Source organism: Podarcis cretensis (assembly GCF_951804945.1).
Source record: "Podarcis cretensis genome assembly, chromosome: 2".
NCBI classification, from domain to species: domain Eukaryota; kingdom Metazoa; phylum Chordata; class Lepidosauria; order Squamata; family Lacertidae; genus Podarcis; species Podarcis cretensis.
Window position 1 is genome coordinate 125,407,109 of NC_137171.1, and position 27,862 is coordinate 125,434,970.

Here is a 27,862-nt window from a genome sequence, read left to right on the forward strand (position 1 = left end):
AGGGCCTTAGTTTGCCTACCCGTGTTCCATATTCCCATTTATTTAGGGAGAAATTCATGGATTCCCGGCAGCGAACAGGACCCTTGACCGCAGGACCAAAGCCAAACCCCCAAAGATGGGCAAAATGGGGCATTTCCCTCCAGGGAGGGTCACCCCCTAGCTGCCTGGGATATTGCTCATGGTCATTCAATGAAAGCCCAGGGTGCATTTTGAGGGGTGGTTGCTGTGATATGCGGAAGGGACCAGAGGAGAGCTAACTTTGACACTTGAGAACACAACAAAGGCAGAACAAAACAAAATGCACATCTCAGTTACAGTGGTACCTCAGGTTACATACGCTTCAGGTTACATACGCTTCAGGTTACAGACTCCACTAACCCAGAAATAGTACCTTGGGTTAAGAACTTTGCTTCAGGATGAGAACAGAAATTGCGCGGCGGCGGCGGCAGCAGGAGGCCCCATTAGCTAAAGTGGTACCTCAGTTTAAGAACAGTTTCAGGTTAAGAACAGACCTCTAGAACGAATTAAGTTCTTAACCCGAGGTACCACTGTATTATGGGACCTTCTCGCCAAGGGCAAAGCATAGACCCTCACTGAGAGAACATTTCTCCTGTTAACGGAGGAATCCAAGGGCTCCCTTGGACAAAAAACAAAGACCCCAACCAGGACAATTTGAAGCAAAACAGCAGCCTGTAGGCTTGGCCTTTATTGGAAACTGTCGCGACAGGACTCCCACCCACAACAAGATGAAGCAAGATGGAAGTCCAGAACAAAACAAGACCCCAACTTTTATTAGTTGCTAATTCCCCAAACTACACCCCTAAAACGACATCACAACTACATAATTGATACATCACAAAAAGGGAGGAGTTGTGGTGGTAATCTGAGTGTCCTGTCACCTCGCTGGTTCCCCCTTTCCCCCTCCCTATGAGTACTTTCCAGGTGACAAAGGGGAGTTTGCAGTTTCCTGCACCCAGAGGGAAGAGCTGATCAGTGTCCTTTGTTTCAGTCCGTGCTGAATCCACTCCTATATGCAAGTTCTTTGTGACCTTGATGGTCTTCTGTCTAGGACCGTCAGGGTTGGCATAGCAACTGGGCAGGACTCCTGTGTACATGCTGGTATGCTCAAGGGATTATGGCTGCTCTGTATCAAACCTTCCCCTTTTTGTAGTCCTTCCTTCATGGAGTAAAATAAAAGTGGAACGGTGCAGATCCGATTTATGGTTGATTTTCTATGAATTTATAACAAGTGTAGCGTATGTAGTGTGTGAGTGTGAGTGTGTGTGTGTGTTGAAACAAAAAAAATTCCTTCCAGTAGCACCTTAAAGACCAACTAAGTTAGTTCTTGGTATGAGCTTTCGTGTGCATGCACACTTCTTCAGATACCAGATGCATGCACACGAAAGCTCATACCAAGAACTAACTTAGTTGGTCTTTAAGGTGCTACTGGAAGGAATTTTTTTTGTTTTGACTATGGCAGACCAACACGGCTACCTATCTGTAACTGTGTGTGTTGAGTTTGTACAAACTGAATGATTGGGGGGGGGGGGGGTTCTGCGACACACCCAAAGTTCCAGAATACCATTCTCCACACCCCTCTTAACTGGTTTGGGACACTTCTCTTTTTCTAGAAGAATCTCTCCCCTCCTGGCTGGAATGAGACCTAAGTAGACTGTCTCTTTCCAGCTTCTACTTCTCCTGGCTCAGCCTCCCAGTTAATTCCTGGCCTGTTACTCTCACAGGACGCCACACACTGTCCTTCACCCTAAGCTCAGAGACTTCTTTCTCTAGCTTGTGATATATTCCTCAGAGTTGATGTTTCTACCCAAAACCAACTCTCTCTCCTCTCATTACCTATCCCCAACCTATCTCCCCACCTGAAACCTGTCTCTCCAAAACCTCTCCTTTTCAACTCCCTCTCCTGGAACCCCGGCCAATCAGAAGCAGTCATTTGTTAACCATTTGCTGGCAGGGAAAAAGAAAACACTTGGTGAGCCCACCTGCCCAGCAAAACAAACTTTCCATCACACTCCACTTTCCACAACTCTCCATTCCCAACTCTCTCTGCCAAAGACCAAATATCAACGGACTCTCAGCACATGTTCACTCACAAGGAGCACTCCAGAATCACATTCTGCACATCCCTAACGGTACATTATAGCTTTCATCATACTTACTATTATGAGACATTTTATTTGCTTTAATACATGTATGTACAACTTTCCATACAAACACCAGAACATCAAATATACTCCATGCATTTACAATTTATTGTTCCCTATATGAGTTTGTCGATTTGAGCTACAAAGTGAACTCTGTGGGGAAAACGTGGCATACTCCATAAAACTAAATGGGTTCTCTCCCGTGACCGCCAGCAGGCGTTAAGAACTCCATTGTAATTGAAACTCATTTCACACGCCTTTCATTTAAGCAATTGCTTCTCTGTGAGATTTTTGATGTTTTCTGAGAGATCCACTCTGACTGAAACCCTTCCCACACTCCATACATTTATATGATTTCTCCCCTGTGTGAGTTCGTTGGTGTCTACTAAGGTGTGAACTCTGAATGAAGCTCTTTCCACACTCCATACATCTAAATGGTTTCTCCCCTGTGTGAATTCGTTGATGCATTGTAAGTTTTATACAATCACTGAAACCCTTCCCACAATCCTTACAATTAAATGGTTTCACCCCGGTGTGACTTTGATGGTGCACATTGAGTTGCCAACTACACATGAAGCACTTCCCACACTCCATACATTTATATGGTTTCTCACCTGTGTGGGTTCGTTGATGTCTACTAAGGTGTGAACACTGAATGAAGCTCTTTCCACACTCCATACATCTAAATGGTTTCTCCCCTGTGTGAATTCGTTGATGTCTAGCAAGAGATCCATTCTCAGTGAAGCTCATTCCGCAATCCAGACATTTAAATGGTTTTTCCCCTTTGTGAATTCCTTGATGTCTAGTAAAGTTTCCATTTGTACTGAAGCTCTTTCCGCACTCCAGACATTTAAAAGGTTTCTCCCCTTTGTGAATACGTTGGTGTACAGTAAGGTATGGACCATGACTGAAGCTCTTCCCACAATCCATACATCTAAATGGTTTCTCCCCAGTGTGAATTCGTTGATGTAAGGTAAGGTTTCTCTTTTCACTGAAGCTCTTCCCACATTCCATACATTTATATGGTTTCTCCCCTGTGTGAATACGTTGATGTATATTAAGGTATGAACACTGACTGAAGCTCTTCCCACACTCCATACATTTAAATGGTTTCTCCCCAGTGTGAATTCGTTGATGTCTAGTAAATTTTCCACCGTCACTGAAGCTCTTCCCACACTCCATACATTTATATGGTTTCTCCCCTGTGTGAGTTCGTTGATGTCTAGTAAGGCTTGCACTCTGACTGAAGCTCTTTCCACACTCCAAACATCTAAATGGTTTCTCCCCTGTGTGAGTTCGTTGATGTCTAGTAAGTTTTCTACCTTCACTGAAACCCTTCCCACAATCCTTGCATCTAAATGGTTTCTCCCCAGTGTGAATTCGTTGATGTACAGTAAGTATTTCCCTATCCCTAAAGCTCTTTCCACACTCCATACATTTAAAAGGTTTCTCCCGTGTGTGAGTTCGTAGATGTACAGTAAGGTGTGAACACTGCCTGAAGCTCTTTCCACAGTTTATACATTTATATGGTTTTTCCCCTGTGTGAGTTAGCTGATGAGTTCTAAGGCTGCTACTATAAGCGAAACTTTTCCCACACTCCATGCATTTAAATGGTTTATCCCCTGTGTGAATTCGTTGATGTCTAGTAAAGTTTCCATTTTTACTGAAGCTCTTTCCACTCTCCATACATTTTAAGGGTTTCTCCACTGTGTTATTTTGTAGATGGGTGCTAAGGTGTTCACTCAAACTGAAGTTCTTCACAGATAGCCCCTCAAAATTCTTATTTCCTTCTTCATCACCTGGTTTAAAGTGGGGGATAAGGAAATATTGTTAGGTATTCAAGGAAGAGAACCATAGAACTTAACACACAGCAAGACCAATCAGCACCTTCTCTTAACTTAACACCTCAAGCATCGCTCCCTCTTCTATGTACTAAAGTTTTCGGAAAGAAAAGGAAATCTGAAAATAATTTCAAGAACCCTTAGTATCCAGTTCTACCTTCAACTCGCATGTAACACTGAGCACCAAGAGAACCTTCTATGCTGAGATGAGGCATCTATGGCCCTCCAGATCTGGTTGGACTCTAAGTACCATCAACCCAAGTAAACATGGCCAATGACCAGGGATGATGGGAGTTGTAGTGCAGCAACCTCTGGAGGGACACACTTTCTCCATCTTACCCCTCCTGTGAAAATGCTATGCCTCTGTATTCAGTTTTTTTCTTCCTCCATGATCTGTAATATCTCACTGATACATTCCAACCAACTGTACACATTGCCTAAACCTGCACCAGGATGCTGGAAAAGATGGGCCCTTGTTCTGATCCAAAAGGGCTCTTTTTATATTCCTACACACTGAAAGGAGACATAGAAATTACAGTCTCACACAAATTGGAAGTATGTACCTCTCAATTGGTCCAGGACAACATCTCTGTCTTTTTCTGTTCCAAGCGAGGAGGTGAGCTCAGACCTGAGTATCAGAGTCTCTGCTATGTGGAATAAGAAAATCAGAAGAGCTCTTTATGTCATATGTGACTGTAAAAATATTCAAAAATATTAATCATGTGAAACAAAGACAGCAAAGTATCTGGTGGCCCATTAAAAGTTGATAAACGACACTGACCAGCAAACCTCATGCCACCATTATTACCCTGTGAGCCTCTTTGTAGTTTTTACATAGGTTTTGCGCGGAAATTCATACCACAATATCAGCTTACGAAGAGTTACCTACTGACAAAAGTACAGTGTTGCTATAAACTACAATCTTCAACATCAACTTCATTGGGCTGGTCATGTTGTTCGGATGCCTGATTATTGCCTTCAAAAGAAACCACTCTATTCCCAATTTAAGAATGGAAAGAGAAATAACGGAGGACAACAAAAGAGGTTTCAAGACGCTCTCAAAGGAAATTTTAAAAAATGCAGTATAATCTCATAAAATTGGGAAACATTGGCCTGCAAGCGCTCCCATTGGAGAATAAAGGTAAAGGTAAAGGGAAGCCTGACCATTAGGTCCAGTCGTGGCCGACTCTGGGGCTGCGGCGCACATCTCGCTTTATTGGCTGAGGGAGCCGGCGTACAGCTTCCGGGTCATGTGACCAGCATGACTAAGCCGCTTCTGGCGAATCAGAGCAACACACGGAAACGCCGTTTACATTCCCGCCGGAGCGGTACCTATTTATCTACTTGCACTTTGACGTCCTTTTGAACTGCTAGGTTGGCAGGAGCAGGGACCGAACAACGGGAGCTCAACCCGTTGAGGGGATTCGAACCGCCGACTGTCTGATCGGCAAGTCCTAGGCTCTGTGGTTTAACCCACAGCGCCACCCACCCTTTACCAAAGGTGTAATGGACTTTGAAGAAACACAAACTCAGGCCAAAAGGGAGAAACAAGCTAAGAGGAAAGCATGTTTGGCAAACTCTCACAGTGATTAATTCCTGACCGGAAACCTATGTCCCCACTGCGGAACGATGTGCGGATCCAAAATTGGACTCACTTATGGACACACCATTAGGATCATGTTCATGGAAGACAATCTTACTCGGCTATGAGTGGTCACCAAAGAAGAAGACATGACATGAACAAATGGCTCAAACAGGAGATTCACACCTTCAACGTCTAACAGCCAAGAGGAATAAAAATGTGCCCTTACCTAGAGAGGCCACCATCTCATAATTCTCCTCCATGACTTCCTTGTGCAGAGCTCTTTGGCCTGGATCCAGCAGAGCCCACTCCTCCTCCGTGAAAAACACAGCCACCTCCTCAAAGGTCAAGAGGGCCTGGAAGAAGAAGAAGAAAACAACAACAGAGCTTCTCTTAGATCCTCATCATCCCCACTCAACACAGAGGGAGGCTGAGTTGTCCCATCTGTGCCTCTTCCCTCCTCCCTGCTCCTGTTGCTCTTACCCTACCTGAGGAAGCTGCCTGGCTCCTCTTTTCACTCCACCTCTGAGAAGAGGCCGTTCAGAGGGGGTCTCGGAGTCCATTGTGTTGCCAGTGGAAAGGACGGAGGAGGGGGCGTAAACTAGGCCACTTCTGGAACTCTCTCAGCTGTTGCCAAGATGCACTTCAAAGCAGGGAGCAGCTCTTTAAGGAGAACAATGCAGAAATTATTATTATTATTATTGATTTAATCTATATACCGCCCTATTCCAGGTGTTCTATGGGCGGTTCACAGAAAAGCAGGTTTTTTTAGGGAGACATTAATAATAATAATAATAATAATAATAATAATAATAATTTATTATTTGTACCCCACCCATCTGGCTGGGTTTCCCCAGCTACTCTGGGCGGCTTCCACAGAGACCAAAAATACACTAAAATGTCACACATTAAAAACTTCCCTGAACAGGGCTGCCTTAAGATGTCTTCTGAATGTCAGGTAGTTGTTTATCGCTTTGACATCTGATGGGAGGGCGTTACATAGGGCAGGCACCACTACCGAGAAGGCCCTCTGCCTGGTTCCCTGTAGCTTTGCTTCTTGCAGGGAGGGAACCGCCAGAAGGCCCTCGATGCTGGACCTCAGTGTCCGGGCAGAACGATGGGGGTGGAGACGCTCCTTCAGGTATACAGGACCGAGGCCATTTAGGGCTTTCAAGGTCAACACCAACACTTTGAATTGCGCTCGGAAACGTACTGGGAGCCAATGTAGGTCTTTCAAGACTGGTGTTATGTGGTCTCGGCGGCCGCCCCCAGTCACCAGTCTAGCTGCCGCATTCTGGATTAGTTGTAGTTTCCAGGTCACCTTCAAAGGTATCCCCATGTAGAGCGCATTGCAGTAGTCCAAGTGGGAGATTACTAGAGCATGCACCACTCTGGAGAGACAGTCCGCGAGCAGGTAGGGTCTCAGCCTGCGTACCAGGCGGAGATGGTAGACAGCTGCCCTGGATACAGAATTGACCTGCACCTCCATGGACAGCTGTGAGTCCAAAATGACTCCCAGGCTGCGCTCCTGGTCCTTCAGGAGCACAGTTACTGTTATGGTTTTCAGAACTCAGAGGGTTAAGGAGTTCTGTGTGACGTCTGTCCATTCTGACATGTGATTTGGAAGGTGGGAGGAGTTTTCCTCACAGTCTCTTTGTCTTTGAGAGAGACGGTGGCCATGGCTGCTAGCAGCCCAGGAGAATCTGAGAAATGCTGATTTGTTCTCTAATTGCTGTAATAAAGGACTGATAAATAAACACACAAGACTGGGTGTGTTTGCATCTTTTACACCGGAAGGCAACAGCTCCGCTGTGTTTGTTTACTCTGCACTAGTGGCGAACGGAAGGATCGGCGCAGCTGAGAGGGAAACGTGCCGGACCCAAGACCGCTGTAAGCTGGGGCTAATTGGGATTGTAAACCAATTAGCGACGTCACGCCTATTTTCCAAGAGTTACCCCATTCAGGACCAGGGAGTCCTCCACACCAGCCCACCCCCTGTCCCCCTAAAACAGTACTCCTGTCTTGTCAGGATTCCACCTCAATCCATTAGCTGCCATCCATCCTCCAACCGCCTCAAGGCACTCACACAGGACCTTCACCGCCTTCACTGGTTCTGATTTGAAAGAGAGGTAGAGCTGGGTATCATCTGCATATTGATGGACACCCAGTCCAAACCCCCTGATCTCTCCCAGCAGCTTCATATAGATGTTAAAAAGCATGGGGGAGAGGCCCAGGGGTCTGAACACTTATCCCCCCCCCACCACCACTTTCTGAACACGGCCCTGAACAGTGCCCCTAGCTCCCAGTCCCTCTAGACGGTCCAGAAGGATGTTATGGTCGATTGTATCAAAGGCCGCTGAGAGATCCAGCAGAACTAGGAAACAGCTCTCACCTTTGTCCCTAGCTTGCCGGAAATCAGCAACTAGCGCGACCAAGGCAGTTTTAGTCCCATGATGAGGCCTGAATCCTGATTGGAAGGGATCCAAATGGTCCGCATCCGCCAGGCATGCCTGCAGTTGTTCAGCAACCACTCGCTCAATCAGCTTGCCCAAGAATGGAAGATTTGAGACTGGGCGATAGTTGGCCATACTGGCTGGGTCTAAAGATGTTTTTTTAAGAAGCGGTTTAATGACCGCCTCTTTCAGCGGATCTGGGAACTTTCCCTCACAGAGGGAAGCATTCACCACCCCGCAAAGCCCATCACCCAGCCCTTCCCGGCTTGCTTTTATTAGCAAGGATGGGCAAGGATCAAGGAGACAGGTGGTTGGTTTCAGGCATCCAAGCAGCCTGTCCACATCCTCGGGGGTAACGGATTGAAATTGATTCCATGCAACTTGACCAGACAGGGCTCTAGCACTCTCCCACCCCAGCCCTGCTCCCATGGTAGTGTCTAGCTCCTTCCGAATATGAGTGATTTTATCTGCAAAAAAACTTTGCAAAATCGTTGCAGGAGATCTTGGGGTCTTTACAAGGCCCCGGTGGTAAAGGTGGTTCCGTTAAATTGCGGACCACCTGAAAGAGTCCCCTGCTACTATTTTCTGCAGATGTAATAGAGGCGGTGAAGAAAGCCTTCTTCGCCGTCGCTATCGCCACTTGGTAGGCTCGACGTTGAGCTCTAACCTGTGTCCGGCCAGATTTGGAATGAGTTTTCTGGCACCGACACTCTAGCCGTCTCAGCGATTGTTTCATTGCCCTCAGCGCCGAAGAAAACCATGGGGCTGTCTGGGCTCCATGCAATTGGATAGGGCGCTTCAGAGCCAGACAGTCGATAGCCCTGGTTAACTCCGCATTCCAGCGGGCCACCAGGGAATCAGCTGAAAGGCCATCAACATGGGATAAAGCATCCCCTACCACTCTCTGGAAACCATTTGGACCCATTAAGTGGTGGGGGCGGACCATCCAAATTGGTCCCACCTCCCTGCAGAGGGGAAGGGTTGTGGAGAAGTCCAGTTGCACCAGGAGGTGATCTGACCATGGCACTTCTTTTGTTTCACTTTTACTTAGTGTCAGATCACCCACGTCACTAGAGGTGAACACCAGGTCTAAGGCATGTCCGTGACTATGAGTTGGGCCAAACTTATTCAGGGACAGCCCCATGGAGGCCATGCTTTCCACGAAGTCCCGAGCAGCCCCTTGTAAGGTCATGTCGGCATGGATGTTAAAATCCCCTAGGACAACCAAACTAGGTGTCTCCAGGAGAACATCCGCCACGACCTGAAGCAGCTCGGAAAGGGAATCCTTGGTGCAGTGGGGAGGTCGGTACACCAAAAGGAATCCTATTGCCCAACTTCCAGAACATGCACTCAGAGAACTGGGTCTTCCCAGTAGGACGCCAGGTGCAAGCTAATGACTTCCTAAAAATCACTGCAACCCCCCCTCCCCACCCACATGACCTGGGTTGCTGTGCATAAGAGAAACCTGGTGGGCAAGCAGCGGCAAGGACAGGCCCATCTGCTTCATCCAACCAGGTCATTGTCACACGTGCCAGGTCAAATCCTCCATCCACAATCAGGTCGTGGATGGCAGTGGTTTTATTCATCATTGACCTGGCATTACACAGCAACACCTTCAGGTCATGTGGGTTTCGCCTGTTGATTCCAGTATCCATCTGGTCAAGGCCGAACCTGGAGGCAGGGATAGTCTTCAAACAACTAAACCTGCCTCAATGGTAATGACATGGTCTGGTCTTAGCGTAACTCCTCCTCCTGCCCATGATCACAGAGATTGGATGTCCCAGTGCCGCCCCCCCCCCCCCCCCCGTGGAACTTGTCCCAGCCATTGTGTTGGCTGGGGCCCCACTCCCAGGCAGCCCTGATCCCACCCCTTAAAAACAAAACACAAACTATACACAACCAATAAAACAACAAAAAACAAAAACAGAACAATTATACTAAAATTAATCCCCAACCAAATATCCATCCCACCCACCCGCAACAAAGCAAAAAAAGAAAAAAAGGGGGAAAAATTAAAATGCCACCGACTGCTTGAGGACATTTTAAAACACAGATAGCATACCTTTTACAAATTATAAATATTGTAGCCTTATTAGACTTCACCGACTGGTGGGGTCTGCGTTGCTCCCGGGAAGAAGGAAATCAAATGACACCAAGGTTGATTCAGAGAAAGCGTTTATTCTGCTCTCCGGATAGCAGAAGGCACTTGCGTGGTCTGTCCACAGCAAGTCCAAAGAAAAGAGACATTTCATGCAGTAAATATATCCTCCAGGCACCTTCCCCCCCCTCCCCAGGAATCCAGCCACGTCAGCTTATACATCACAGATGTTCCTCTTCCTGTACTCTTGACCATAAAAGGTGTTCCTATTCCTGTTCCTATTCTCTTATCTCGGAGCAAGAGGTCACCAACTCCTGGCGCTATTCCCGGACTAAGTCTGTGCGTCAGAGTGTGGGAAGGATGTAAGATAAGATAGACACTGGAACAGCCAAGACTGCCACAGACTGATAAAGGAGAGCTCTTTGAGCACTTGTTTATACAGCTGGGTTTTGGCTGAAGAGCTCAAGTTAGAGCATTTTAGAAATGCTCCCTTGGAGAAGAAAAAAATGGGGATTTTGGGTCAGTTTCAAACTGACTGCACAAAAACCAATTCCTTCAATATCAATACTCATAAACTAATGCTCATAAATTCTAATTACAAAGGCAGGGAACTAGGAGGATGTAATTCTTTCTACAGGAACTTTATAATAGTAAGTTGCCTCAGTCTTTAGGGGTTTGTAAAGTTCTAGGATCAAATCCCAAACTCTTAATGAAGCTTTGCAGAAAGCACTACAGTCCCAAGAGGATATCTGGAGAAGCCTCTTTTTGGAAAGAAGGAGCATCAAAAGCTCATCCCTCCCCTCCTCCTTTCCCCAAGTCCAGCTGGGGAGGGGGCATTTCTTTAATTCCTCCAGTCTCTGCCATAAACATATTTAAAGGGCTCCTGAGACCTTGATCACTTTCAAATCCTGCCATCCATGGGCCCATTTCCCTTGCCAAGCAGGAGGGAAACTGACAAGGTGCTTTTTCATGCTTCAGGAAATGGAAAATGCGCCTCTTCCCTCCAGTTTTGGGGCACAAAAGCAGCACAGCAACCTCTCCCCAACTGCACCCCCCAACATGGGAAACCCAACAAGGCTCTTTCCTTTGTGCCAAAGCAACCTCAGCCGGCCAGACTAGTATTTCTGAAAGGGGAGCTGGGGGGGGGGGCTCCCCCTTCCTTCTCCCATCAGCCTCTTTCTTACTCAGGAAGCTCCGGAGGCCGATTTCCCCTTGACACTGTCCACCCTTCACCCCCCACCCAATTCGAAATCTCCCCCCTCTCCCCCACTCCAGAGGCGACTCTGTTCTCCAGCTGCTTCCCCTGCACCAAAGCAGACCCCCTCCCACCCTCCATATCTCCCCCCACGCCATACAGGGATGTCAACTTGAATAAAATAGTGGGGGCAGCCCTCTCAAATATCTTATGGGGAGGGGAGAAGACCCCTCGGGCCCCTATGAGTTGGCTCCTATCCTTTCATGATCCCAGCTCAGCCAGGGGGCGGCAGATTAGGATTCTGGGGTTCATCCTGCAAGGCAAACCTTGTTTGGGGGAGAGGCGCCCCACCCCCGCAGCCGCTTGCAGAGGGAAAGGGGGAGCCCTTCCTTGCTTTCATTTCCCCCCCCCCCGTGTCCTGTTTGTAGGTTCATGGGGAGGGAAAGCAAATTCTTCTCCCTCCCTGCACCCCAAATCACCCCCCCTCCCAAAATGTTGCACCTTTTCCCTCCTCCTTTGCAGGCCTCCTTCTCTTCCCTCGACAGTGGAATTTGCTGCCAAGGAGTTTGGTGGAGTCTCCTTCTTTGGAGGTCTTTAAGCAGAGGCTTGACAACCATATGTCAGGAGTGCTCTGGTGGTGTTTCCTGCTTGGCATGATTCTTCCGGGGACGTGCATGGAGACCCCACCCCCTCCAACATTGCCTCTACCCCCCCCCCGCCACTTCCTGCCTCTCTAGGAAGCGAGTTCATTGACCGAGGGGGACGGGGGTGGGGCAGGAGATTGCCCCCCCCCTCCCTGCAAGCAGAGACCTAGAAATATAGTGGGAAGGCCCCCCCCCCCCCAATGGAGCCCAGTGTCCCTCAGCCTTTTTCCGACCTTGGCCCCCTCCTCCCCGCCCCATGTCCTGCCAGTAGAAAAGTAGCTATTTAAATCTTTTGCTTGTAGATAGTGCATGTTTCCTTTATAGTTTTTATTTAGAAAAACACTGCGTTACCAGAAATTGGAGAGGGCCCCCCCCCCCCACTATGAGACAAAGAGTCTCTGCCGGCCAGATCAGAGAGGGAACTGCTGCAGCTGCTATTAATAATTCACAGTGGCCTCCTCCCCACAGCAGAGAGGCGAAAGGGGGGTGGGAGGTATGGGGGGCCCTGGGTGCAATGATAAAGAGGGGAGGGGTGTAAAGTTGCACAACATTCAACCACCAGAAGGAAGGGGAGGAAAGGAAAGGATGTGGTTGGGAGGGGGGGGGGTGAGATGAAGACATGAAAAGTCTCCCCTCCCCACACCTTACCTCTGGGGATCTGCAGTGTTGGGCAGGTGGATCCAAGGAATCCAGCTGCAGACGGGGTGTGTGTGTGTCTCCCCCTCCTCTAAACATTTGCATTTCAAGATCCTCTTTGAAGCAAGGAAATCAACCCAGCCTCACATTGGTGGGAGAAAGCAGGGCGAAGATATTTTGCTACAGGATATTTTGCTTTCCTGTTAATTGTTTAATGTACACTGAAATGGGGGGGGGGGAATATGACCCTCTATAATGTGCCTGCATGTGTACAGTGAAGCATGACTGGAAATTTCCTTTGGAGCAGAAAAGAGCCCAAGTGGGGCTGTATTTCGGCTGGCTTGGTCACATGAGAAGGGAAAAAACTATTACAGTGGTAACTCGGGTTACATACGCTTCAGGTTACAGACTCTGCTAACCCAGAAATAGTACCTCAGGTTAAGAACTTTGCTTCGGGATGAGAACAGAAATCGTGCTCTGGCAGCACAGCAGCAGCAGGAGGCCCCATTAGCTAAAGTGGTGCTTCAGGTTAAGAACAGTTTCAGGTTAAGAACAGACCTCCGGAACAAAGTAAGTACTTAACCCGAGGTACCACTGTACAGGCTGTTGTTGTAAAAGGTTTGGGTTGGCTTTGCAGCCAAACCCCCTAGAAAGGTCTGCTATGGGTCAGCAGGAAAGCAAAGCAAGGCAGTCTGGTCTTCATTGCATCAGTTGCAAGCAGAGTCTTTCTGCCCCTTGCAAGGACAGGAACCCTTTTAAAACTTCAGACATGGTAACTGAGAGACCACCCAAAATCATTACAAATATGGGTTGTCCCCAAAACCAGAGCATGCACAAAGTTCATGTCTGTCAGTGAGGACAAACCTGACCTCAGTGGACCAAAGATCTGACAGCACTAGAAAGCGTCTTCCTGTGCACTGGGGCCGCTGTTGTGTGCCTTTCAGGAAAAGGTTGGACTTGGGAAGCCCATCAAAACGTCTTAATCACAAGTCAAGGTGCTGCAGTGGCTCCTGTGTTGCACCCGGGAGACCTGTGTTCAGATCCCGTCACTGGAGACCGTGGGCCAGTCCCTGCATCTCAGCCCAGCCCACCTCACAGGATGGTGGTTGAGAGGATGAAAAAGGAGGTGGAGAACCATACAGAATTCCTCACACCCCATCTGTGTCTAAACAAAGACATCTCCAAAAAATATACTTTTGGCACAATCTGGTCTCCCTTGAATGAAGAAGGGCAGAATACTTTAATGCCACCACCATCATCTTCAGCATCACAGAGGTATTTGTGAAGGGTATATAATGATTGAAAATGTCTAGCCAAGCAGATGGGTAGTTGGGTTCCTATTGAGGGCATTGGGGGAACCAACATGACTGTGATGTGGGATTGAGGATTGGAGTGATCGTCCTGTAATATTATGGCAAATACTGTATTTGAAAAAATGATAAAAGGTAAAGGTACCCCTGCCCGTACGGGCCAGTCTTGACAGACTCTGGGGTTGTGCGCCCATCTCACTTAAGAGGCCAGGGGCCAGCGCTGTCCGGAGACACTTCCGGGTCACGTGGCCAGCGTGACATCGCTGCTCTGGCGAGCCAGAGCCGCACACGGAAACGCCGTTTACCTTCCCGCTGGTAAGCGGTCCCTATTTATCTACTTGCACCCGGAGGTGCTTTCGAACTGCTAGGTTGGCAGGCGCTGGGACCGAGCAGCGGGAGCGCACCCCGCCGCAGGGATTCGAACCGCCGACCTTTCGATCGGCAAGCCCTAGGCGCTGAGGCTTTAACCCACAGCGCCACCTACTTTTTTTTAAAGGTCTTGAATTCAATGCTTTCCATGCAGGAGGTCCCAGGTGGAATCCTGGCAGACAAAGAGACCCCTGTTGGCATCCATGTCCCATCCAAAGATTGGAAAGTCAAACTAATGGAATATGCTGAAATGGTAAAATTGACATTGAAAATAAGAAGAGATGGCAATAAATTAAAGGAAGATTGGAAGGACTTTACTGCATATATGCAGAAGCAATGGGCACAGGTTAATACATTAGCAGGATTCTAGAACTAGTAATGATATTATGAATGGACATGTGGGATGATGATAAATAATGGAACCAGGGAAGGGATATGGGGAATGTCATTTTTTCTATTTTTGTTTATGAATTTGTATGGTGGTTGTTTTCATTTTCTTATTTTTGAAAAATTAATAACATATAAAAAAGAGACGCTATTGTAAAACAATGAATTTATAAAATATAAACAACGTCGAATAGTTTAAGGATTACTTTCCAGTCTTTCTGTGTTATCAGTGTCCATTTATTGCAACTATAAAAATGGAATTTATGCTCTTCTTATAACTGGGAGTTGGACTAGAGGACCTTGGGCTCCCTTTCAACTCCACAGTTCTAGGATTCCAGAGCCAATCCTGCTTCCTAAACACCACAGTTGTGCTCCACTTTTCCCAACTCTGGATTCCCAATTCTCTCTGCCAAAGATCAAATATCAACGGACTCTCAGCACATGTTCACACTCAGTGAGCCCTCGAGAGTCACATTCTGCACATGTCTAACAGTACATTGCATCGTTCATATACTTACTGTTATGAGACATTACCTTCATTGCCTTAATACATATATGTACACCTTTCCATACAAACATCAGAAAATCAAAATTACTCCATGCATTTAGAATTGATTTTTCCGTATATGAGTTTGCTGATATGAGTGACAAAGTGAACTCTCTGGGAAAAACATGGCACACTCCATAAAACTAAATGGGTTCTTCCCCGTAACACTATGTAAGTGCTTATTAACTGAAATACTTTCCACACTCCTTCCATTTAAACAGTTGCTTCTCTGTGAGATCTTTGATGTCTTCTAAGAGTTCCATTTCCATTGAAGCCCTTTCCACACTCTATACATTTAAATGGTTTCTCCCCTGTATTAGTTTGTTGATGTCTTTTAAGAGCTCCATTCCGATTAAAGCACTTCCCACAATTCATACATTTAAATGGTTTTTTCCCTTTGTGAGTTCGTTGATGTGTAGTAAGGCTTGCACTCTGACTTAAGCTCTTTCCACATACCATACATCTTAATCAGGCATGTCCAAAGTTGGTTTATTCCGGCCCCTGTGGCAGTTTATTTCCTGGGGTAAAATCCTAAAAAACCCCTCAAAAACCTTGGGGGGAAATCCCACCAAAAGCTCAACAACTTCGATCCTAAAAAAACAACTTTGGTCAGCCCCCATGCATATTCACTTCATCAAATCTGGCCCTCTTTGAAAAAATTTTGGACACCCCTGATCTAAATGGCTTCTCCCTTGTGTGAATTTGTTGATGTATGGCAAGTCTCCTATTTTTACTGAAGCTCTTCCCACTCCATACAGCTAAATGGTTTTCCCTGTGTGAATTCGTTGATATTAGATAAGTCTTCCATTTTTACTGAAGCTCTTTCAGCACTACATACATTTAAAGGGCTTCGCCGCTGTGTGAGATCGCTGGTGTCTTCTAAGAGTTCTACTATCACTGAAACCCTTCCCACAATCCATACATTTAAATGGTTTCTCTCCTGTATGAGTTCGTTGATGTGTTGCAAGAGCTCCACTCTGACCGAAAGCCTTCCCACAAATACATTTAAATGGTTTACTCCCGGTGTGACTTTGTTGGTGCACAGTGAGTCTCCCACTACAAATGAAGCTCTTTCCACACTCCAAACATTTATATGGTTTCTCCCCTGTGTGAGTTCGTTGATGTAGAGTAAGGCTTCCACTGGCACTGAAGCACTTTCCACAAACAGTACATTTGTATGGTTTCTCCCCTGTGTGAGTTCGTTGATGTCTAGTAAGTGTTCCATTGTGACTGAAACTCTGTCCACACTCTAAACATTTAAAGGGTTTCTCCCCTGTGTGAGTTCGTAGATGTATGGTCAGTTTTGAAGCTTCACTGAAGTTCTTTCCACACTCAATACATTTAAATGGTTTCTCCCCTGTATGAGTTCGTTGATGTACTGCAAGTGCTCCACTATGACTGAAAGCCTTCCCACAAATACATTTAAATGGTTTCTCCCCGGTGTGACTTTGTTGGTGTAGAGTGAGTTTCCCACTACGAATGAAGCTCTTTCCACACTCCAAACATTTATATGGTTTCTCCCCTGTGTGAGTCCGCTGATGATTTCTAAGCCCTCCACTCTCGGTGAAACTCTTTCCACAATCCATACATTTAAAGGGCTTCTCCCCTGTGTGAATTCGTTGGTGTATAGTAAGTTTTCCACTCTCACTGAAGCTCTTTCCGCACTCCATACATTTAAAAGGTTTCTCTCCTGTGTGAGTTCGTAGATGTATAGTAAGGTGTGAACATTGTCTGAAGCTCTTTCCACACTGCATACATCTAAATGGTTTGTTCCCTGTGTGAATTTGTTTATGTACAGTAAGGTTTCCATTTTTACTGAAGCTCTTTCCGCACTCCATGCATTTAAAGGGTTTCTCTCCTGTGTTAGTTTGTAGATGGGTGCTAAGGTGTTCACTCACACTTAAGTACTTTGCAGATGGCCCTTCAATATTCTGATTGCCTCCTCCATCACCTGGTTTAAAGTGGGAGATAAGAAAATATTGTTAAGTATTTAAGGAAGAAGATCAAACCTATCCATTCTTAAGGAAATCAGCCCTGAGTGCTCACTGGAAGGACAGATCGTGAAGCTGAGGCTCCAATACTTTGGCCACCTCATGAGAAGAGAAGACTCCCTGGAAAAGACCCTGATGTTGGGAAAGATTGATGGCACAAGGAGAAGGGGACGACAGAGGACGAGATGGTTGGAAAGTGTTCTCGAAGCTACGAACATGAGTTTGACCAAACTGCGGGAGGCAGTGGAAGACAAGTATGCCTTGGACACGACTAAACAACTAAACAACAACAACAATTTAAGGAAATGAACAAGAGAACTTAACACACAGCAAGACCAATCAGCACATTCTCTTATTTTAACACTTCTAGCATACCTCCCTCTCCTATGTACTAAAGTTTCAGGAAAGGAAAGGAAATCTGGAAATAGCCTGAAGAACCCTTAGTATCCAGTTCTACCTTCAACTCCCATGTAGCACTGAACAGCAAGAAAACCCTTCTATATACAGATGAGGCATCTATGGCCCATTCTTCATTCCCCCCCCCCAAGTGAAAATGCTTTGCATCTGTATTTAGTTTTCTCCTTCCTCCCTGATCTGTAATATTTTGCTGATACATTCCAACCCACTGTATACATCACCTAAACCTGCACCAGGATGCTGGAAAAGATGGGCCCTCATTCTGATGCAAAAGGGCTCTTGTTATATCCCTACACACTGAAAGGAGACATACAAAGGTACAGTATGCCTCACAGCAAAGTGGAAGTATGTACCTCTCAATTGGTCCAGGACAACATCCCTGTCGTTTTCTGTTCCAAGCGAGGAGGTGAGCTCAGATCTGAATATCAGAGTCTCTGCTATGTGGAATAAGTAAAGCAGAAGCGTTGTTTATGTCATATGTGACTGTAAAAGTATCCAAAATAACAATATTTTGTTACAGCAAAGTATCTGGTGGCCCATTAAAAGCTAATAATGACGTCCACCAGAAAACCTCTTTGTAGATTTTACAGAGGTTTTTGTGGGGAATTCATACCACAATATCAGCTTATGAAGAGTTTCCTACAGACAAAAGTACAGTGCTGTCAGAATTTACCATGCTCCTCTCATATCAAGAAGCGGCAAGCTGGCAGGTTTATTACTCTTAGATTTATTGAGTATTTACACAGTAGCTTCAGTCCGAGCCCTCGCAGCTCAGTCCTCTCCCAATGAGACAGTTGGACCCACTGGATGACACTGTTGACGCCAGCAGAATATCCTCCACCGGTTGACCCACCTCCTGTTGGGCTGGCGTTGCGCCTCTACTCTACTCTTCCGCCTACTCCAAGAAGACTAGAGGACAGCCTGCCCCTCCTCCTCCTCTTGAGCCGGATCTAACAGCGGCAGTTCCTCTGAAGCAGGCTCTGTCTGCCCTGTGCTGTCTTGGGAATTTATAGCCTGCATTCCAGGATGGGACAGACTTCCATCACTCTCAGTGTGAGCAGGATTCAAGCCTCTACCCTCCTTAGCCTGCCCAGCCTTCTTCCCTGGAGTCTACGCAGTCTCACTCTGGGAAGGGACGTCCCTGAGAAGTATTGCTATACACTACAATCTTCAACATCAACTTCATTGGACTGGTCATGTTGTTCAGATGCCTGATTATTGCCTTCAAAACAACTAAAAAGTTGATAATAAATATATATGTATACGTAAAAATCACAGTAGGTATGACACAACGCTTACTACGAAAAATTTTCTTTTTTATGAAAAGATACTGCAGATAGATAAATAAGATAACTTTTTCCGAAATCAAAATAAAGGGAAGTCAATCAGTGTTACTGCTAAGCCAATGTAAGTTGAGTTGTCTATGTTTTATGTACTTTATGTTTTGTTTTTTCGTTCTTAACTTTAATTTTCTTTCTCTCTTTCTTTTTTTTTTTTCTTTTCTTACCTTTTTGGTTATGTATTTTGTAACTTGTATGTTTGTGGTATGTATGTATGTTAAAATGCAATAAAAATTAAAAAACAAAACAACTATTCTATTGCCAACTGAAGAATGGAACTTAAGAATGGACAACAAAAGAGGTTTCAAGATGGTCTCAAGGCAAATCTAAAAAAAAATGCAGTATAAGAACAGAAAATTGGGAAACACTGGCCAGCAAGTGCTCCGATTGGAAAATAACCTTTACCAAAGGCATCATGGACTTTGAAGAACCACAAACTCAGGCCAAAAGGGAGAAACAAGCTAAGAGGAAAGCATGTTTGGCAAACCCTCACTGTGATTAACTCCTGCCTGGAAACCTATCTCCCCACTGTGGAAGGATGTGTGGATCCAGAATTGGACTCCACAGTCCCTTACGGACACACCATTAAGATCATGTTCATGGAAGACAATCTTACTCGGCTACAAGGGGTCACCAAAAAGGAAGACACGGCATGAATAAATGGTTCAAACAGCAGATTCCCAACTTCAACGTCTAACAGCCAAGAGGGGAAAAAATGTGCCCTTACCTAGAGAGGCCACCATCTCATAATTCTCCTCCATGACTTCCTTGTGCAGAGCTCTTTGGCCTGGATCCAGCAGAGCCCACTCCTCCTCCGTGAAAAACACAGCCACCTCCTCAAAGGTCAAGAGGGCCTGGAAGAAGAAGAAGAGGAAGAAAACAGAGCTTCTCTTTGGTCCCCATCATCCCCACTCAACACAGAGGGAGGCTGGGTGGTCCCATCTGTTCCTCTTCCCTCCTCCCTGCTCCAGTTGCTCTTTCCCTACCTGAGGAAGCTGCCTGGCTCCTATTTCCACTCCACCTGTAAGAAGAGATGATTCAGAGGGGGGCTCGGAGGCCATTGCGTTGGCAGTGGAAAGGACAGAGGAGGAGGAGGCGACGGCATAAAGTGGGCCACTTCTGGGACTCTCTCAGCTGTTGCCACTATGCCCTTCAATTCAGGGAACAGCTCTGAAAAATGCAGAAATTATTATTATTATTGACTGAATTTATGTACTGCCCTAGACTACGAGGTCTGAGAGTGGTTCATAGAAAGGCAGATTTAATTAGGATGGGAGACATTTACACAGATAGCATACTTTTACAAATTACAAATACCAATTCTAAAAAATTAATACTCATAAATTCTAATTACAAATGCAAAATAGAAACACATATTATGAAAAATATATGAAATAGTGAAAGAAATGCACCATGTACCCCAAATTTGGGATTGGTAACAATTTTCATTGATTAAAATGCTGATTGGAGATATCAGGAACTCATCCTCTATGTTTTAATAGCTGTTCAGAAACTCATTGCTCAAAACTGGAAAGCTCTGGAACACTTGAGATTTTCACACCAGAAATAGAAAGTATTGAATCTTGGAGTAAGAACTGGAAAAACGTACTCCTTTCTACAGGAACTTTATAATAATATAAGCTGCCTCAGTCTTTAGGGGACATTCAGCTTCGGATTCTAAAGTTCTAGGATCAAATCCCAAACTCTTAATGAAGCTTCGCAGAAAGCATTACGGCCAGTACCTCTGCAGACCTCGCTTTTCCTTTCCTTCGAACAGCCACCCAGGAAACCAGTTTCTGACCCTCTGATACATTTAGAATAAAGAAAATAAGGAAAACTCCTAAATTATGGGCAGAATTTGCAGTCAGAGGAAAACCAACACCTGGAGGGCACCAGGGTGCAGAAGCTCCATCTAAGGGGAGCAGATGGAAATATTTAGAGCACTCTATGCGCTAACATGGATTGTAGTTTAGGGGACAGAAATAGGAAGTTCAGTGGCTTCTGGCCCCCTAGTCCTTCCTCTTAGGAACGTGTGTGTGTGTGTGTCCCCTTTTATCTTCCCTACACTGGGAGGAAGGACAGGAGGAGAAATAATCAGGGGATCCAAACTGGGCACAGGGCATCCCTATTGAGAATGGGATGGAAGACAGGGTCTCCCTGGTGGAAGCACAGCACCCGAACTGCAGGGTGGGGGACCTCAGACCCAGGGGCTGAATTGGCCCTCAAATCCTTTCTGTCAATCTCTCTGGCCCTCAGAAATTTCCCCAGCGCCACACCCTCTTTCCAATACTTCCCAGCTGCCTCCTGAGGTTTTTCTGTGGGGCTGGAAAAAATCCCTGGAAGACAGGCAGCTCCTGGACAAAGCTCAGAGTCAGCCCCATAGCTCCACCAACTCTGTCCTCTGTCCCGCCCATCAATCTGGCTGTCATCCTGGCCCACTGTGCAGGGTTTTTGTGTGAGCATTGCCCAGGTGGTGGGTTTTAGATCACCTACAGTATTATAAAGGCCCTCCTGGCAACCTGGATGGGGACGAGGCCAGGCAGGAGTGAGGCTGCCAGCACCAGCAGGGAAAGTCCCTCAGCACCTCTGCGCTGGGCCAATCCTGCAAGGCAGGCCAGATCTCCCACCCCTGGGGGCCTTGATTCTCCTTTCTGACAAAGTCCCAAGAGGATATCTGGATAAGCCTCTTTTTGGAAAGAAAGAGCATCAAAAACTCATCCCTCCTCCTCTTTCCCCCTAAGTCCAGCTGGGGAGGGGGCATTTCTTTAATTCCTCCAATCTTTCCATTGGAGCTTTTTTAAAGGGCTCCTGAGACCTTGATCACTTTCAAATCCTGCCATCCATGGGCCCATTTCCCTTGCCAAGCAGGAGGGAAAGCGACAAGGTGCTTTTTCATGCTTCAGGAAATGGAAAATGCGCCTCTTCCCTCCAGTTTTGGGGCACAAAAGAAGCACAGCAAACCCTCCCCAACTGCACCCCCCAACATGGGAAACCCAACAAAAATAGTGGGGGCAGCCCTCTCAAATATCTTATGGGGAGGGGAGAAGACCCCTCCGGCCCCTATGAGTTGGCTCCTATCCTTTCATGATCCCAGCTCAGCCAGGGGGCGGCAGATTAGGATTCTGGGGTTCATCCTGCAATGCAAACCTTGTTTGGGGGAGAGGCGCCCCACCGCAGCCGCTTGCAGAGGGAAAGGGGGAGCCCTTCCTTGCTTTCATTCCCCCCCCCGTGCCCTGTTTGTAGGTTCATGGGGAGAGAAAGCAAATTCTTCTCCCTCCCTGCACCCCAAATCACCCCCCCCCGCAATGTTGCACCTCTTTCCCTCCTCCTTTGCAGGCCTCCTTCTCTTCCGGGGATGTGAATGGAGACCCCACCCCTCTAATATTGCCTCTACCCCCCCCCGCCCTGCTCCGTCACTTCCTGCCTCTCTAGGAAGCGAGTTCATTGACGGAGGGGGACGGGGGTGGGGCAGGAGATTGGCCCCCCTCCCTGGAAGCGGAGACCTAGAAATGTAATGGGAAGGGACCCCCCCCCCAAGGAGGCCAATGTCCCTCAGCCTTTTTCTGGCCATGCCCCCCCCCCCTGCTGGTAGAAAGGTAGCTGTTTAAATATTTTGCTTGTAAATAGAGCATGTTTTATTTATAAATCTACTGTGTTACTGGAAATTGGAGAGGGGGTTGAGAGACCTTGCCCCCCCCCCAAAATGAGGCAAAAAGTCTCCGCTGCACATTCCCAAATGTAACAGTTCAGAGAGGAAGGAGGGGGAACTGTAGAGGGGGGGGGAGAGGAGGTTTATGTAAAACTTGGAACCATTGAGAGAAATCACCCTTAATGTGTCCCAAGTTTGAAATCTTAACATGTCAAGTTCTTTTCACAGGTAAATATCAAAGCATTCCACCCCGCAATGGGATTTAAGTCACAGACTTTGTTTATGTGCAATTTTAGAAACAGCATTTCCTGACAGGCTTCTCACATGAAATAATTTTCCCTTTTAACAGGATATGTGAACCCCGATAACAAAGTGTTTGTCCCTTTTTCCTCCCAGGATATGTGAACCCCGATAACAAAGTGTTTGTCCCTTTTTCCTCCCACAACAACTTTCTTTCTGTTCTGTGAAATCCCTGCTGTAGTAGTGACTTCCATCTCTTTGTGGCTTTGACACTTTTAAAGTTACAAATAATCTGTTTCCATTTATTTAATCCGTTTTTCCATGGTCTATGAAATTAATCAAAGCATAACCAAGCATTGTTTGTGGAATGGTATTTGTTTACCTTTTGCCTGAGCATTTCTTATTAATTCTGTCATTTGGCTAGTTCAAGGTACTTGCACAACTTTAAATTACCATTAAGTCATTTTCCAGTATTTTGCTATTAACATTCTAGCCGATGTTGTCACATCAAGAAACACTCTTTTATTTTCATTGTTACTTCAGATTTCTTAAAATTCTGTGTCTTAGCATTTATTTATTTTGGTTCCTCATAGGTCATTGTGTGTGTGTTTGTGTGTGTGTTTTATTATTTTAACTGTGTCTTTTAAGTCCACCCTGCCCTTACAGGATATCACTTCTACAAGTGTGTTACTACAGATCTAATGAAAAGCTTCGCCACCACAACAACAGACACCAAAGTTTTCAAAGTGGCCACAGCTATCTCTTTCAAAGGATATAGACTGCCGGGGGAGTGGGGCTGACAAAGGGGGGTGGAGTTGAATTACAAGGACATTTTCTGACTTTTGAACCTCAAGATACATATATAAAATATCCCAATTGTCTCAAGATATGCAACTGATATTTAATTAGTTTGTTTTGTATTATGTGTTATTACGTAGGAATGTTGAAATGTGTCTGACAGTGTGTCTTTTCCACAAATGGGGGGGGGGCTATTTTTGTGGCTATTTTTGTGTGTAAGTGTTTTATGTCTAATGTCTTATTCCTTACACCCCAGTGGAGGATCCTCATACATTTTATGCCTTTTAACAGATCAGGCTATTATGTAGTCCAATGTTTAGACTTAGATAAATTTATAACCGTATTTCGTTGTTTCACCTGGCACTCTGCCAACTTCACTACCCATTTTAAAAATGTGCTAAAACTCACTTTACCAAGGAGAAGCTTCAGGAAGATATATATGCTTTGGTTTAGCAGGAATAATCCCTTATAGAGTTAAATTGACTTATTTGGACGAGTGCCCTTTAAGAGTGGTTTTATTTTAACTGATTGGTTTGGGAAGTTGAGAACCATAGGGCAAGATAAATTCAAATTGGACTCAGTTTGAATTGGGCAAGTGTATCCAGGCTGCAATTAGCTTTTGGTCCTTAATGTGCAAGTGAGCAACTACCCATGACTGCAAGACCAGAGCCTATAATAATAAAATCCCATGGAATGGCCAAGGCTAGGATATTTCTCTCATGACGTATCCAAACCTGTGCCAGCTGTGATGGATGCCAGGCAACATGGTTAATATGAAAGCCCTAAGTGGATTCACCAGGGATTGCCACTACTGTGAGACCACAGAAGAGCTACCTTGACACCTGAGAACACAAAAATGGCGGGGGACAAAGCAAACTGCATTTTTTTTCAGTCAGTAGTGGACCCTCCTGCTAAATGTAAAGCATAGACCACTATTAAACAAAATACGACAAGTGTCCTTTTATGCGATATCCTATATCCAGCTATCTGCACTACTATACTTGCAAATGGCCTTAAGAGGCATGATTTGCAAGTCCCTTTCAGGTTTGCATAAACCCACACCTCTGGTACGGTAGATACCAAGTTATTAGTTAGCGCATATCTATAACACGCATGTACATTGTATTGGTCAGTGTTGCTCCCTCCTTTGCTGCCCTGCTCAACCCACCTCCTTTTCCATTAGGGCCTATTCCCACTCACATGGCACCCCTACCTTCACCGAGATTTAGGGTGCGGAGAAAAGATTTGCAAGTTCTTACAGAACTTTAATGCAAATCTATCTCCGAATGGGGGAGTGATACGGAAGGAAAGGGGGGGGCACCTTTCCTCACCTCCTCCTCTTTGAAAGGGGGCCCGAGGCGATGACCTCGACGGCGCCCAGCTCCTGAAACCTCACACTGCTGCACAAGCACCACACTATACCCCTTAACTTTATAAAATTATATTCTTCCCTCCTATACACTTGACCGGCAAGAGGCCGAAAACTTCAGAAAATAATATAAAATCAGCCAAAGCTCCGATCTTCTCCATTTTAACGTCATTCTACTCGATTCCCTCCGGACTCCATGATGCTACCCTCAGCGCCATAATCCTCGAACCGACAGGTCACGTACACAGGAAAACCTTAATCCTGTCAGATGGTCCAGTCAAGCCCTTCCTCCGGGCAATGCTAGGTAACGGGCGATGCATATCTGTGCCATTGTCTTGCCATCACCTGTACTCAGGAAACGTTTATGCATATCTCTTTACTCTGTGCAACCCCTACCTTACTGAAGTGCTGATCTATGCAACCCCTACCTTACTGAAGTGCTGATCTATGCAACCCCTACCTTGCTGAAGTGCTGATCTGCGCGACCCCTACCTTACTGAAGTGATGATCTGTGTAAACCCCCACCCACTTTCCTGAAGTGCTGATCTGTGTAATCCCACCTCTTGTGATGTATTCGTGACGTTTTCTGCACTGTATTCTGGGACTTGGAGGGAACTTTTAAAAGTTTATGTCGCCCCATTCTCGGGGTTCAATCTCGCCTTGAACCTGTTGCGCAATAAACTTGGATCTTCTGCAGCTTGCTCCTGTCTCCGGCTGAGCTCATTTTCCTCCGCAGGGACCCACGGACTTAGTCCGATGAGCTGGGTGGCAGAGCAGCCTCGCACCCAGATTTTGCCGTAACACTATGTACTGGCTCCATGGGGAAACCTTTAGAAATTCATATAAAATCACTCCAGTGATGCATTTACACTGTTCCAACATTGTTCCAATCAGAAGGGAAAAGCCTACGAGAGGAGAAGTTTGGGATATAGCTAGAGGCAACCCTATCCCTTGTTGCAGGGACCGCCCCCCCCCCCAATCATTCAGTTTGTACAAATTCGACATGCACACACGACATACGCAACACTTCTCTTATAAATTAATAGAAAATCAACTATACATCGGATTTACGCCGGTCCACTTTTATTTTGCTCCATGAAGAAAGGACTATCAAAGGGGATAGGTTTGATACAGGACAGCCATAATCCCTTGAGCATACCAGCATGTACACAGGAATCCTGTCCAGTTGTTATGCCAACCCTGATGGTCCTAGACAGAAGACCATCAAGGTTACCAAGAACTTGCATATGGGAGTGGATTCAGCACGGACTGCAACAAAGGACAATGATCAGCTCATCCCTCTGGGGGCAGGAAACTGCAAATTCTCCTCTGTCACCTGGAAAGTACTCATGGGGAGGGGGAAAGGGGGAACCAGCCAGGTGACAGGACACTCAGGTTACTACCACAACTCCTCCCTCAACCCCTCCTTTTTATGATGTAGTTGTGATGTAGTTTTGGGGATTAGTAACTAATAAGGGACGCAGGTGGCGCTGTGGGTTAAAGCCTCAGCGCCTAGGGCTTGCCGATCGAAAGGTCGGCGGTTCGAATCACCGCGGCGGGGTGCGCTCCCGCTGCTCGGTCCCAGCGCCTGCCAACCTAGCAGTTCGAAAGCACTGTGAAGATCTGATAAGATCTTAATTGCACTGGCCAGCTAATTACTTTATGGCCCCAATTAGCCCCAGCATAATGCGGTCCGGCACGCTTCCCAGCCAAGCTGCTCTCAGACCTTCTTCTTCTCCGGTTTCGCCTTGCAGAGTAAAAACACAGCGGATCAAAACCGTTGCGGTCTGCTTCAGATCCAAACACACCAAGCACTGTGTATGTCCAAATTCATCAGTTCTTTATTGCAGCAAATATTTACAGCTCAGCATTTCCCAAATTCTCCTGGACTGCTAGCATTCATGGCGTCCTCTCTCAGAGACACAGAGAGAACAACAAATAGAGCTCCTCCCTCCTTTCAAACGTCAGAATGGGAGGCACACTCAGAACAAAAATTAACCCAGTAAGTTCTGAACCCCAACACCCCCTCTTGCAGAGCATTCTGACAAGACCTGTGGATGTACCTTTGCAGACCTCTGTGAGATCAATCCCTTCCCCAATGCCTTGCGCCCTCTCCTGGCGTTCCTGTCAGGCATCTGTGGAACATCCTCACAACTCTCAGATTCGCATTGTGCGAAACTTACCCACGCACCTGTGGCCTGATACCTCTCAGGTGGAATTCCCTTCGTTGTGCGACTGGACCTCCTGGGCACAAACTCAGGCACTTCCTCTGACTCACTGTGGTCAGCAGGTGTGTCCTTTGCATCCTGGGATTCCCCCTCTGACTTAACGCGTCTTCGAACCCTTGGAATTACCCTCACAGGAGAACTAGGCTCACTCTTGGGCTCCCTTTTTACAACTTGCGGAGATGCCCCATCCTGCTCCTGACTTTGGTCAGTGAGCTGATCGTCATCAGCAGACTCAGCCCCTGGCTCTCCTTCCTCCTCATCAGAACCTTCCTGCTCTGAATCAGAAAGACATTCTGAAAGAATATCGCGTCTGGCAGGGGTCTTTGACTTTTCCTCCTGCTTACAGAACTCAGCGTGTTTACTGATCAGCAACTTACTCTGATCACCTGACGGGTACGCAAACCTCCATGCACGAGCCGTTGGCTCATACCCACAGAAGATCATTTTCTGGAACTTGGGTTCACCTGGCCCTCGCAAAGCTTCAGGCACCGGCAGCAAGGCCGTTGATCCGAACTCACGGAGGAAGTGTACCTGCGGCTTCCTCCCGTGAAGCATGAAAAACGGTGTGTCTCCTACCACTGAATTGTAGGACCGATTCCAGGTGAA

At 46.4% G+C, this 27,862-nt stretch overlaps 3 protein-coding genes across 6 annotated transcripts in view; all 3 read right to left on the bottom strand.

The window, feature by feature from the left end:
- The window catches only part of LOC307208661 (uncharacterized protein), a gene marked incomplete at its 3' end in the record, with an annotated part of 170,424 nt that extends 158,560 nt beyond the window's left edge, over positions 1-11,864 (bottom strand). The window contains exon 1 of the mRNA XM_079963508.1: positions 11,833-11,864. The remainder of the gene's footprint in view (positions 1-11,832) is intronic.
- On the bottom strand, positions 2,174-10,270 carry LOC307208515 (uncharacterized protein). 2 transcript variants are annotated; one of them, XM_079963155.1, is made up of 5 exons: positions 10,101-10,270; positions 6,074-6,248; positions 5,815-5,941; positions 4,567-4,650; positions 2,174-3,961 (listed from the first exon to the last, which is right to left on the bottom strand). In XM_079963155.1, exons 2-5 carry the CDS (start codon positions 6,146-6,148, stop codon positions 2,427-2,429), a joined length of 1,821 nt encoding a protein of 606 aa, XP_079819281.1. In that variant the 5' UTR covers positions 6,149-6,248; positions 10,101-10,270; the 3' UTR covers positions 2,174-2,426. The 2 variants fall into 2 exon arrangements, with proteins under 2 accessions (XP_079819281.1, XP_079819282.1); XM_079963156.1 differs by lacking the exon at positions 4,567-4,650 and having other exon boundaries at positions 10,101-10,269.
- Positions 11,865-15,269: 3,405 nt separating the features above from the next.
- LOC307208736 (uncharacterized protein) lies at positions 15,270-20,142 on the bottom strand. 3 transcript variants are annotated; one of them, XM_079963650.1, is made up of 5 exons: positions 19,959-20,142; positions 19,700-19,826; positions 17,986-18,069; positions 16,031-17,175; positions 15,270-15,950 (listed from the first exon to the last, which is right to left on the bottom strand). In XM_079963650.1, exons 1-4 carry the CDS (start codon positions 20,031-20,033, stop codon positions 16,055-16,057), a joined length of 1,407 nt encoding a protein of 468 aa, XP_079819776.1. In that variant the 5' UTR covers positions 20,034-20,142; the 3' UTR covers positions 15,270-15,950; positions 16,031-16,054. The 3 variants fall into 3 exon arrangements, with proteins under 3 accessions (XP_079819776.1, XP_079819777.1, XP_079819778.1); XM_079963651.1 differs by having other exon boundaries at positions 15,270-17,175; positions 17,986-18,066; XM_079963652.1 differs by lacking the exon at positions 17,986-18,069 and having other exon boundaries at positions 15,270-17,175; positions 19,959-20,140.
- Between the last annotated feature and the right edge of the window lie 7,720 nt (positions 20,143-27,862).

Coding starts and splice junctions, on each gene's coding strand:
- LOC307208515 (XM_079963155.1), bottom strand. CDS start 6,148: ATGGACTCCGAGACCCCCTCTGAACGGCCTCTTCTCAGAGGTGGAGTG. Junction 5,942..6,073: donor GAGCCAGGCAGCTTCCTCAG/GTAGGGTAAGAG, acceptor TTCTTCTTCCAG/GCCCTCTTGACCTTTGAGGA. Junction 4,651..5,814: donor TGAGATGGTGGCCTCTCTAG/GTAAGGGCACAT, acceptor TATTCCACATAG/CAGAGACTCTGATACTCAGG.
- LOC307208736 (XM_079963650.1), bottom strand. CDS start 20,033: ATGGCCTCCGAGCCCCCCTCTGAATCATCTCTTCTTACAGGTGGAGTG. Junction 18,070..19,699: donor TGAGATGGTGGCCTCTCTAG/GTAAGGGCACAT, acceptor TATTCCACATAG/CAGAGACTCTGATATTCAGA. Junction 17,176..17,985: donor TGTCCTGGACCAATTGAGAG/GTACATACTTCC, acceptor ACTTTAAACCAG/GTGATGGAGGAGGCAATCAG.